The 13,143-nt window shown below is 35.1% G+C and overlaps 1 protein-coding gene across 1 annotated transcript; it reads right to left on the reverse strand.

Annotated features, from left to right (window-relative positions):
• Positions 1–9,172: 9,172 nt before the first annotated feature.
• LOC142623279 (putative beta-D-xylosidase 6) lies at positions 9,173–12,899 on the reverse strand. Its single transcript, XM_075796669.1, has 6 exons — positions 12,086–12,899; positions 11,833–11,999; positions 11,626–11,723; positions 11,172–11,522; positions 10,269–10,685; positions 9,173–9,809 (listed from the first exon to the last, which is right to left on the reverse strand). Exons 1-6 carry the CDS (start codon positions 12,818–12,820, stop codon positions 9,211–9,213), a joined length of 2,367 nt encoding a protein of 788 aa, XP_075652784.1. The 5' UTR covers positions 12,821–12,899; the 3' UTR covers positions 9,173–9,210.
• Positions 12,900–13,143: the final 244 nt, after the last annotated feature.

Genomic DNA, 13,143 nt, shown 5'->3' on the forward strand with positions numbered 1-13,143 from the left:
TAAACGTCACGTGTCCACATTTCAACGAGTTTTTAGTGCACAATAACATTGAGTTTGTCTAAATTTTAACGAGTCTAGTGCAAAAAACCTAGACCAACTCTTACCTAATTCACAACGTCAACTAACTATTTTATCTCCAAAAAAAAAAAAAAACTATTTAGAGAAGGTTTGGTAAGTTAGTTTAAGTAATGTTGTTTGAGTGTTTTTGATATACGTATGAAGAAAAAAATGTATTGAAATTTGTATAAAATTGTTTAAAATGTATTGAAATGTGTTATAGTTGATCTGCCAAACAGTTTCTTAGTAATTTTTTTTTGGTTGAGAAGGCACTATTTAGTAAGTTAAGGGATTGGTTTAAACAATACATCTCTCTTTTTTTTTCAAAGAATATTATGAAAAGGAGTTGTTGTAAACTTTTGACACACAGTGTCACAAACAATCCAAATCCACATACATACGTATACCACTTATTTTGTTGGTTATTTATTTGTGTTCTGGAAAAAGGTTTATTCTTCTTTCTTTTTCTCTCTCTTACTTTCTTACTCTTCCAAAAATTATTTGGGCACTCCAGCATTTTCAATATATATAAAACGAGCACTTTTCCTCCTTGGCCAATCATGCTTAATATGCTATAATCCTGGTTTGTTTAATGGAGCAAGAGGGAGTACGACCCGGTGTAATACCTAAAGTATTGCATTGGGTGTAATTCACCTTATTTGTCTCACAATTTTTTATTTTTTTTTACTTTTTTAACTTTTACTTTTTATTTTTTATAAATTTTTTTTAAAATTTTTTTTTAATTAATAATTGAGATCGAGAGTTACTTTTTTACAATTATCCATCTTAGTCCTTGATAGCAATGGCATCAGCTGCAATACCCTTGCACCTGAGAAAATCAAACATTACAGCAGAACACGTGTCAAATGTACATGACTCGTCCTCTTTATTACAACAGGTGGCAGATTGGACGGTGATCTCATCTGGGGTCTTTTTCTGAGGACAGCTGGTCACTTTAGTTTCTTGCAGAAAAGAGAGTGCCCCAAATAAATCCACATACATGATTAGTTTTAGTGGGGCCCTGACAGCTCACCAAAGCCCATTTTTTTCCGACATAACATAAATACCCTGGTGGATATATAGCTTTGCAGCCGAGTCGTGGGCCTCGGGCCCATGGGTGGGTCATATTAATTTAATATTGGCCCTTAAATTGAAATTTTGAAAAATTATTTTATTAATGAAAGAGATTTGTTAAAATTCTTGCATCTTAACTAGTGGATACTTTTTAATATTTTCAATAAAAACATTTAAGATTTAAATATTTTTCTCATCTATTATAACCTATTAAATTATCAAAAAGCAATAGAGATTCTCCTTACATTGAAAATTTATGACATTCTCAACAAAAAAGAAAAGAAAATTTATAATATTATCATGAATTTGATGTAAATAGTGTCTTAATTAAAGGCAACACAATGGTGCTTTAAGAACAATTCATGAGCCTTAAGCATGCAAAAACCCTTCTTTATGATTCAAGGAACAACATACGAATAGTATCTTAAATTCTTAATTAGAGGGAGCCCCTTTAAGAACAATTCATGAGCCTTAAGCATGCAGAAACCCTTTTTTATGATTCAAGGCACAACACAATTGATTGGTAGTTAGTTCCTTCTCCCTTAAGAACAAAACTTATAAAAAAAGGCAAAAAGAAAAAGGATCCTTCAAATTCTTCCTCCAACTAATAGTAGGTGGTTCGTATTGCAACATAGGATTTATGATTTGACATAACAAAATGATCTTTCATGGTATGATATAGGCAAATATATCTAGTGATGGTATGATATAGCCAATTATATCTAGTGAGTTGGTGAAAATAAACTATACTTCTGTCTAAAAAGAAAAATGTAAAATACACAACATATTTTATAATTCTTTTTTCATAAATTTCTATGATGATAAGTTGGGATTAATGAGAATATAGAACTACCACCGTCATAATTTTTTATGCACCAATTATACATAGCTTATTCTGTCAATAAATTATAAAAAATATATGAAATAGATTGTATACACAAATTAATTTACTCAAAAAAAAAAAAAAAAAAAAAATATATAGATGGAAACAACTCGATGAGAGTGCTTGATTCCCAGGAAGGTCTATCCCCAAGAAATTGCATTTATTGGTTCAAGTTGTTCCTAATTGTCAAAAAGGTTAGCAGTTATCTGGGTGAGTGTATTACTATCGGTCATAGCTACATTGATACTTGATAGAGACTTCTTCTAATTATTCTAACTATTTCTCTTTCCTTCTTTTTTCTCCACACGTTATCATCTCATTCATCTGCCCATTGCTGACTCTCCACCTAGCTCCACTTAGAATGACATCCCTCCCTCTAAGAATACTCCTCCAAGCATGTGAACCCAGCTTTGAATTGGTAGCCTCCAAAATCGAAGTGTTTGGAAAATTTCTTGCTTTGAAGACCTTGTAAAAGAGAGATGTTTCATTTTGCAATAGTCTCCATGCTTGCTTAGCCAATAGAGAGTCATTGTACGACGCAAGATCTCTAAAGCCCATTCTACCCACTATTTTAGACTTCGTCATCTCTTCCCACCTAATCCAATGTATTTTCCTTCGGTCACCCTTTTGTCCCCACCAAAATTTCTTCATTAGGCTCTCAATCTCATTGCACAAACCAATTGGAATTTTAAAACATCCCATGGTATGCGTGGGAATGGTTTCAATGACAGATTTAAGTAACACTTCTCTACCAACTTGAGATAGTAATTTACCTTCCCATCCTTGGAGTTTCCTTTATACTCTCTCCTTGATATAGCTGAAGCTAGCTTTTTTTCCTTTTCCAACAGAGGAAGGTAGGCCCAAATGTCTCTCATACTGCATGATTTCTGAGACACCCAATGCTACTTTGATGTCATGCTTTACTTCAGTTGATGTGTGCTTGCTGAAAAACAAAGCAATTTTACTTCTATTCACTTTTTGTCCCGAAGCTCCTTTATATATATATCTAAAATCTCCAACACCTTTCCACACTCCTCCATTGTAGCCTTGCAAAAAAGAAGACTATAGGTCTGTTTGGGATCTGTTTATTTTGTTGAAACTAAATTTTTTTTGCTGAAAGTACTGTAAATAAAAGTAAAAAATTAGCTGAAATAGTACAATAAGACCCATAAATAGTACCAAAAAGTGCAGTGGGGCCCATGAATAATAACAAAAATAAGCTAAATAGTAAAATAAATTGGTAAAATTAATCATGCCAAATGAACACTATTATCTGCAAAAAGCAGATGTGTTAGTTTATGGCCCTCCTACAAAGAGAGTACTCATGTATTTCACCACTTCTTTCTGCTTGTTTGATCATACCATTTAATCCCTCCGTATATAGAAGGAAAAGAAAGGGGGGAAAGAGGGTCACCCTGTCTAGTCCCTCTTGTAGGATGGATCATACCACATGACTCACTATTCACCAAAATAGAGTATGTAACTGTCTTTACACACACCATGACAAGATTTATCAATTTTTCATTAAAACCCATTTTCCTCATAATTTCTTTAAGGAAACGTCATTCTACTCGATCATACGCTTTACTCATATCCAATTTTAAAGCCATGAACCCATGAGTACTAGATTTATATCTTTGTAAACTGTGTAAAGTTTCAAAAGCCATAAGAATATTATCGGAAATTAATCTGTCTTTGGTAAAGGTCGATTGGTGCTCAGTTATGATGGATGGGAGTAAGATTTTTTAATCGGTTGGCTAAAACCTTAAATAAGATTTTATACAACACATTACATAGACTAATAGGACGGAATTGACGAGGATGTTTAAGTGAATTTGTTTTAGGGAGGAGAGATATAAAGGTATGATTTAAAGGTGAAGGCAAGGTACCTAAGTTCAACCATTCTAAAATGGATGATTTGACATCTTGGTTCACCGTACACCAAAAATGTTGGTAAAAAAGTGGGGGCATCCCATCTAGTCCTGGTGCTTTGAGAGGCGCCATTTGTTGCAATGCAGCAGCAACTTCACTTGTGTCAAAATCACAACTTAGGAAAAAGTTCATCTCTTCGGTGATCACACTTGGTACATATCCTAGGACAGCATGAGATACGGTCTGATTTATGGAAGAAAAAAAGGGATTTATTTTAATTTACCAGCACCGTTGTTATGTCCTCAAGTAGCTCTCTCCATACTCCATCCTTATCCCTAATTCCTTCAATCAGATTTTTTCTATATCTTTTCAAAGCACGGCTATGAAAATATTTTGTATTTCTGTCCCCTTACTTTGCCCAAAGTAATCTTGATCTTTGTGCCCACATGGTTTCTTCTCTACCAACAAAACCTTTATCTCCTTTTTTATTTGTCTAACCCGATCGTTGTTCTCACTCACCATTGCTGCATTCTCGGCTTTAGGGAGGATCTTTCTCAAACGTTCTAGTTCCTTTCGAACACTCCCAAACACATTTTTATTCCACCAATTCAAATCTTTCCTACACTTTTCAATTTTTTCTAGAACATTCCTTTCCCCTTCAGCTTTATCTGTATTTCTCCATGTTGCCTAAACAACTTCCTCACAACCCAGGTTTGACAACCACATCTCCTCAAATCGAAATATTCTCTTTTGAGAAGGTGGTTCTAAACCCGAAAACACAATATGTAATGGTCAATGATCTGAAGAGTCACACCTCAAATGATAAACTCTTGAACCTGGAAATTTTAAGAACTAACTATTGGTAGCCAAACCCCGATCAAGTCTTTCCCAAATCGAATTCCCATTTTCGTAATGCCTACTCCAATTATATTTTTGACCCACAAATCCCAAATCCCTATATCCATATTCGTCTATAACATCCCTGAAAAGCTACATTTGATTATGAGGCCGAATTGCTCCTTGCATCTTTTCCTCCTGTTTGATTATCTTGTTGAAATCACCACAACACAGCCACGGGGAATTTAAATGTGAATTTAAATTCCTAAGCGCATCCTATGCTTCAGTCCTTCTTGCTATTTCGGGCTTACCATAGAAACCTGTCAATCTCCATTCTATCGATGATTGCATCAATGTAATTTTTACTACTCCCTTCCACCTTCAGATTAATTGAAGACTTCCACCCAGTAGAGAACCAAACCACCATTTTTGCCCTCCCTTGGAACCACCCACCAATGGTTAAAATCAATACTTCTCTGAATAATCTCTAGCCTTGCTTCATATGTTAGTGTCTTGGCCAAGAACACAACAGAGGGATCTTTTGCCTGAACCATTTCAAGAGCTCCCTCCCTGTACATAGGTTCCCAAGCCCACGACAGTTCCATACTAAGCAACTCATTGTTGCTGGCAGGGCTGACTCTCAGCCTTTGCCAATATAAAGGGTATTGTATCATCTTAAGAGAAGCCCGCTCATGCTTTGAAGGCAATTCTAAATGATCTTTGTTTTCTGCTGAGTCTCTCTTCTTTCCTGTGATTTTTTCCTTTTGCACTAACCCATTGCCGTGCTTTGGCCTGTTGATACGTGTCCATTGGGGGAGGATACGTCTAAGCTCATTCGGTTTGGAAACCCTAGAAGAGTTCTGTTGCTCACGTGCCAAAAGGTTATGCTGCGGATTCTCTTCATTAGCAATATCGCATGCCTTTAATTTAGTAGTGTCCAAGTCAGCCAATCCAAACTCATCAAACCTAATTAAATCCTCATCAATCTCCACTAGCACCGTTTCAGCCCCATTAGGATTCTTTAAGCCCCCATCAATTTTGGAATTGATTGGAGTCTTTGAGCCCCATTAATTTCGGAATTGAATGGAGATTTTATTCCCTTCTCAATTTTAGAATCAGTTGTATTTGTGGGGATAGAATCCGTTTCAAATAAGGTAATATCTCCCATATTTACATTACGCATTAATGACGTATTAACCGACCTAGTGTAATGTTAGTCTTCCTCCTATAGCTGCGCCAACTCAGTTGATGCTCCTGGTCGCGGAGTATTATCCTTATCACCATCGACCTTTGACTGAGCAGTTCTAACTGGATCAGAATTTGATTTTTTTTCTTGTGGTGTAAAATCTAGGGACCTTGCTAACGGTTTTCCTTGAGGCTACAAATGGAGGAGCTTGAAGGTTTGGACCAAATTCTCTCTGATCAATCCTCAACGTCCCTTCACTTTCTATCCATAAATCACAATCCCTGTCATCATGTGTTAAGCAGCCACACCAGTAACAAATGTTTGGTAACCTTTCATATTTGAAAGAAACCCACACATCTTTGTTCCCGTTTAGAGAAATAAGGCGTCCTCGGCACAAAGGCAGGCCTAAATCAATGGAGACTTGAACCCTCATAAAATTACCACCATCGTACGCCTTAGTCTCTGAAGGTCGAACCACCTCTCCCATAACCCCATAAATTTTTTCAACTGCTTCATAGCTCATGAATCGAGCTGGAAGTCCATGGACTTGCACCCAAAGAGTAATTTTATTGAAGCTAATATCTTGTAACGGTGTATCGGTCTCATAGCGTTGCGTGACTACAAGATGCTTATCAAAGCTCCAAGGCTCACTATTCAAAATTCTGTTGACATCCTCCTTGTTATCGAATGTGAAGAGAATTTTGTGATCATCAAAGGATTTTACTAATGTGTACTCTTAGTACATACATTAATAAATCATTTTAGGAAAATTTATATAGAAAAATGAAAAAATTACCAAAATTTTTGACAGATTTTTCAATTTCCTATAAAATGTTTTAAAAATGAATGATTAATGTGTGCCTTAAGGGCATACATTGACTGAACCCTTAAATCAATACAAATGGTTGTTTATTATGATAAGTTTAGCAAAAAGTGCCTTTGTACTTTGTAGGCGTTTTAGAGATAGGAAAATGTTAAGAATAATGGTTAACAATCCATTTAAAGAAAATTTTTATGAGAAAAGAAAAAAAAATTAATATTTCGACAATTTTTTCTATTTTCTATAAAAGTAGTGTAAAAACTTTTTTAAAATGAATTGTTAACGATTGCTACATCAGTTAACATTACCTTAGAGATAAGATATACTTTGGTTATGGAAGAAAAAAAAAATATATATATATATAGCAATAGGAGATATATATATATATATACTCCATAAAATAGTAATTCTGCAAACCGTTCGAATAAATTCAATATATAACGCTTGCTATATATATATATATATATATATATATATATATATATATATATATATATATATATATTTCTTCACCCTGTCAATCATGTTTTCCATTTACTTTTTTTTATGTGTCATTTTTTGCAAAAATCGTATCAAAATCAATTACTATTTGAACTCTTCAATTAAAAAATGCATGTGAAGTCTTTATTGTATTTTTATTATTAGGAGTTGGATAAATATGACGTTGGAGATAAGATATGCTTTGGCTATGGAAGAAAAATCCAAAACTGTTTATTCTTTGACAGCAATAGAAGACCTCTTTTATTAAAAGCTATTACTCCAGCCAAAACTGTTTATACTTTGACAACAATAGCCAATAGGAGACCTCTTTTATTAAAAGCTATTACTCCGTAAAATGGACTTCTGCTCTGTTCACGCGAATAAAGTTTTCAATCATTTTCGAACGCTTGCTCTAAAATTTTTTTTTAAAAAAAAAAAAAAAATCATTTTCGAACGGTTTGCTAAACTACTTTTTTTTTTCTCCTTCACCCTGTCAATCATGTTTTCCTTTTACTTTTTTTTTTTGTGTCATTTTTTGCAAAAATCGTATCAAAATCAATTATTATTTGAACTCTTCAATTAAAAATTGCATGTGAAATCTTTATTGTATTTTTATTATTAGGAGTTGGATAAATATGTAAAGGTTGTGGGTGGGTTAATTTATTAGTTTAGTTTTTGAATAATCTTTATCTACTTGTAAATAATAAATATAAAAAACAGGCAAAGAAAATATTAAGAACGGGATTGGTCAAGACTCAAGAAGAAAGGCTTCAAATTTGATGATAGGTTAGCATTACATTGTATTAGAATCTTGACTGAATTTTTTAGCATTATGTTGTGCATAACAAGATCTCATAACATATTAAAACAAAAGAGGTGTCTACCCACCATAATTCAATTTTTTGTAGTGAAAAAAATCATTCAAGCAGTCCTCGTCCATATTTTCTATCCCCAAAATGAAATGAGATTTTAGAAAAATAAAATAAAATAAATTATATAAGAATTAATATCTTATGTCAAGATCCTTGTAGTTCCTCCTTTTTTTTTTTTTTTTTTTTCTTGAGAAGCAATAGCCTTGTAGTTCTTGATATTTACAACTAGATTCAAATTCCCCTTCTCCATCAAAGTTAATTCATCAATTTGTAATTTAAAAAGTTGATATTCAGCAAAACCTGCCATATTTGCTGGGAATAGAAGTACTGCATACCACAAATATTTGCATAATGCAGGTTTCACTTTCAATTATCAAATATTTGCATTAATTTCCATGGATTATCATAATGATTAAACAAAGTGAGAAGTCCTTATACTCAACAAGAACAGCTTATGACAAGCAAATTAAGCTGGATTACACTTCATTCTTGTCTTCTCTTTCCTTTCCCCCTTCCATAAGAATTTAATCTGCTTAATCTTCTAGAATGTGTCTCATGGCTTAAAGAAACTATTGCCATGATACACCAGAACGGCATTAATACTACCAAAAGATCATCCAGATTAGTATAAAGACAGTCGAATGTATCATTTATCTCTTAATGAGGAAAAATTTAATGACTGAATACATTTTGGACATTACCTTTTCCACTCTAGCAAGCATTGCAGGTGACAAGAGTTTAGACAACCATGATTCTCTTGTGAAATTCAATCTCATATATCTTTTCAACTCATTTGGTTTTCAGATCCCTATCCAATATCCATGTCCAAGGCCATTGATTTTTGCATCATTTCCATGGTCTTAATTTCAAGTTCTGGGCTCCCATCAGTACATTATGCATTTAAATTGTTAAATTCAATCGATAACACTTGGTATATATTTACAACAACAAACATTCCAGAACCTGGAAGCCAATGAAATATTAACTTCGTTACCTGAAAGTGTATCAAATGACACCATATTTCCTTTCAAATATTGTCATGCTTCTCACCCCCAAAAATAAAGTCAATTCAATAACAAGATTGATGCTTATTTCCAATAACAGGTGCAATTTTGAATTATAATAGGCCTCAATCAGTTTCAATTGAAATGAAATGTTCCAAATCTCCCAACATTAGCTTATGCTTACCCAAGGGCAATATCATTTTTCCATGATCATTTGCAAAGCTAAGATGTTGACAAGGATCTACTAAGATGCTTGTTTTAGTACATCCATGTGACAAGGTATGCACACGATTAAATCCAACTAGCTGTTTAACTGGAGTGCCTTTAAATTTTTTTGGCACTTCAGAGAACAACATCACAACATGGCTTCCATCCATATCACCCAAGTTCATAACAGAAATTTGCAAAGAAAATCTTAGTGAATTGCAAGATTCCACCTCATCAATGTAAATAAAACCAAGTTCATCTTCTACCTCATGCAGTACATTTTTGCTGGAATCAGACTTGAGAGATCCCGATAAACTTATTTTGTTTGGTGCTGATAAGAACTTGTAGGAATAATTGGTGTAGCTTAGGCCTTGTCCAAATCCATAGACTCTATGTCCAGTGTAAAATCTGTAGGTTCTTCCAGGATAATCACGAGAAGGGTCAGCCCGCAAGTTCATATCATTCATGGGTATGCTGGTGAAGGCCTCAGGATACCAAGTCATTGGTAGTCTTCCACCTATTATTCACATCCAAATATCACAACAAACGTCTGCATTAAAAATTTTGAAGTATTTAGCTTCTGCAGAGCAAGAGTCAATCTTAAATCATTTTACACAGCAATAAAAAAAAAAGTAAACCACTGTCATGGCATTTACAGTTGAGTCTGTCTCCAAATCATGTGAGAATTGCAGAGACTGACTCATTTCATTACCACTTTATTACTTCTGGCCATAATAGAATGGCGGAAAAGAATACATGTGGCTGACCCTAATAATTTGTTGAGAATTCATAGTTGACCCCAATATTTTGGGACTAAGTTTTAATAATATTGTGTTGGTTATTGCTTCTGTACTTCTGGCAGTGATACTATTCAAGAGGATCGATTCATAAGTTTAGATGTTATGCTAAGGATAATTTACGATCTTGAGGTGCATACATATTCCTTTAAAACAAATTTAAAGTTTCTGATACCAACCAGGATTATAATCTCCAAAGATGACTTCTGCAAGTGCTTTTCCTCCAGCTTCACCAGGGTAACCAATCCAGAGAATGCTTGCAATGCATGGATCTTCTTCCGCAAATGATACATCAAGGGGTCCACCGCCAGTAAGAACTAGAATCACAGGTTTTTTACTTGCAGCGGCCACAGAGGATACAAGGGCCTTCTGTTTACCAGGCAAAAGCAGACTAACTCGGTCATGATCTTCTGTTTCTTGGGACAAATCCAGCCCAGCAACTATGATAACAAAATCAGCTTCTTTGGCAGTAAGAATTGCTTCATCAAATCCATTATCAAAATCGCAAGATACATTAAAGCAACCTTTTGCATAAGATGTCTTCTTTATGTATGCCTCAAATCCCTCAGAAAGGCTCTTTGGGTTGCAAGGAATTCCTACACAATTAATAAACCGCCAAAAAGCCTTTAGATCAGTTTCCAATATGAAGTTCTATTTTCATTTTATTTATTTTTACTTCTAAACATTTTAAACCTGCACAATTGGGAAGTATCAACAAATATAAGCATTAACATTGAGCATAGTTCAGAAATATATATATATATATATATATATATATATATATATATATATATATTATATAAAGATTGAATGGGGGAAGGAGGGGCATGCTGTAGTCAAAGAGAAGGGTCTGTGATAAATCCACAATCCACATGTAGTCATTCATATTGTTCCCAAAATCGGATAACTAACTTGTAAATTAGTACTTAATCTGCTTCCATGGCAACAATTTCTTGTGAGCAATAAATCAGAAAACAGATTTTGGAAATGTACAAAAAAACCATAAATAAAATCTTAGCAGGATCAATGAGAACTTTTATGAACCCATTAACTACACACTTAAATCATAATAGAAACCATACCGGTGTAGCCACCCCCAAGTAGGCTTGCATTGTTTGCCATTGGACCTATAACAGCTATTGAATTGACAACATTTTTATCTAAAGGCAGGAACTTTTTATCATTTTTCAGAAGAACAATTCCCTGCCTTGCTGCTTCAAGTGCCAGTGTCTTATGCTTGGAGTTACAGACATCTTGAGGTCCTAACTTCCCAAATTTCCCTTTCCTGGGGTCTCCGTCAAACAGCCCAAGACGGAGTTGAACCAAGAAAAGATTGAGAAGAGCTCTATCTATGTCCGCTTCCTCCACCTTCCCTTTTTCAATAGCAGATTTTGTATATCGGAGCATGTATGTTCCACAATTAATATCCGTTCCTACAATTAGACCATATATTGTAACATTTGCAGGGACAGATCCACTAATTGGATTTATCAATACAAATTGTGAACTATAATCAATGTTAACAGTTATAAAGACCTGCTTTTAGGACATCAGCAATTGCATCCTCTGCGGTTTTTGTGTAATTCTGATATTCAAAAACTGTGGCCACAGCATCACAGTCTGAGGTGATATATCTGTATGTAATGCCACCAATGGGTATGCCTATGAGTCTTCTAATCAATCATATTTGAATTTGCAATTTTATCATTCATATCGAATAAAGAGCTCTTAAAGAAGTTTTACCCGTGGAAATGCCATTCAGATCGAGCTTTTTGTAGGAGATCTCCTCGCGCACACGCAGGAACTCCATTAATTGCATTGTAAGAACACATCAAGCAGCTTGCTTTGCCTTGTTGAATGCAACTACGAAATGGTGGCTGATAAGTGTCCTCCAAATCTTGCTTAGAAACCTACCAACCAAAGTGATATCAATTAAAGCTAACCCAGTTGAAATTAACTTACATACTACTACAAAAACAAGAATAATAAGTCTTACCACAGCATTGAAGTTATATCTACTAAAATTGCGCCACTTTTCTAAGTCATAAACATTGAAATGCTTACAACAAGCAGAGACCATTAGTCTTTCACTCCCATCATCCCCTTTCAACACTCTTTTCCATCCAGACTCATCTCTACGTTGACCTTCCCATTTCCCACCTTGAAAGCCCCTCACAAACTCCACAGCATAAGCTGAAGCGACCATAGGGTCTTCCCCTGGTGTCTCTTGGCCTCTCCCCCATCTGGGGTCCCTGAAAATATTGATAGTAGGTGCCCAAAATGTCAACCCAGCTTGACCAACATTGTACATCGCTCTAGCCTCAACAGCAATGGCCGACCCAATGGAGAACCAGAGGCTTCTATTGAACGAAGCGACTGTGCCAAGGACTTGAGGGAAGTTAGTGGCAGAAGGTATGGTGCCAGAGAAGGAAACTCCAGGGCCATTGGTGGCAATACCATGGAGTGATTCAGACCACCATTCATAGGCGGGTATGCCGAGCCTTTTGATGCCAGTGAAGTTGTTTGTGAGCTGTTGGATCTTTTCTGGGAGTGTGAGGAGAGAGATGAGGGACTGAGCTCTGGTAGTGATGGGAAGGGAAGTGTTGCAGAAGGGATAGGAGCTGTGGTGGTGTGGCTTGCATGGGAACTCAGGGTGTGGATTTGATGTCGAGATTGAGCTGCAGAATTGGAGGAGGAATAGTAGGATAACGAATCTCCGCTGGGAACGCATCAAGTTCTTGGTCTAGATGAGGTTGTACTTACACTTAAGACAGGTTGTTGTTGTTGTCGTCGTTGTTGTTGTCTGTTTTTTTTTTAAGATCGACACTTTTGGGGACTGTTTTTGGTTTAGAGTACTTTAAGCATGATCTATATACTATTAATTAAGTAGTTACAAAATAGCTCAATTTTATCCAAAGCCAGCAAAGAGACCAAGAATCATTCAAAATAAGGAGAAAAAGTCTAAGGGTTAAACAACACCAATTTTAGCTAAAGCAAACATTAGCATTATACTAACTAATATTCTAAATACTGCTTCAGACCTGATTCAGTTTG

The sequence above is a fragment of the Castanea sativa genome, chromosome 2 (assembly GCF_040712315.1).
Source record: "Castanea sativa cultivar Marrone di Chiusa Pesio chromosome 2, ASM4071231v1".
Taxonomy (NCBI): domain Eukaryota; kingdom Viridiplantae; phylum Streptophyta; class Magnoliopsida; order Fagales; family Fagaceae; genus Castanea; species Castanea sativa.

What these genes read in the sequence shown, in the direction of transcription:
- LOC142623279 (XM_075796669.1), bottom strand. Translation starts at nt 12,820, where the DNA reads ATGCGTTCCCAGCGGAGATTCGTTATCCTACTATTCCTCCTCCAATTC. An exon ending in TGCTGATGTCCTAAAAGCAG is followed by an intron (nt 11,523 to 11,625) that starts GTCTTTATAACT and finishes GTCTAATTGTAG; the next exon opens with GAACGGATATTAATTGTGGA. An exon ending in ACTTGGGGGTGGCTACACCG is followed by an intron (nt 10,686 to 11,171) that starts GTATGGTTTCTA and finishes TTAATTGTGTAG; the next exon opens with GAATTCCTTGCAACCCAAAG.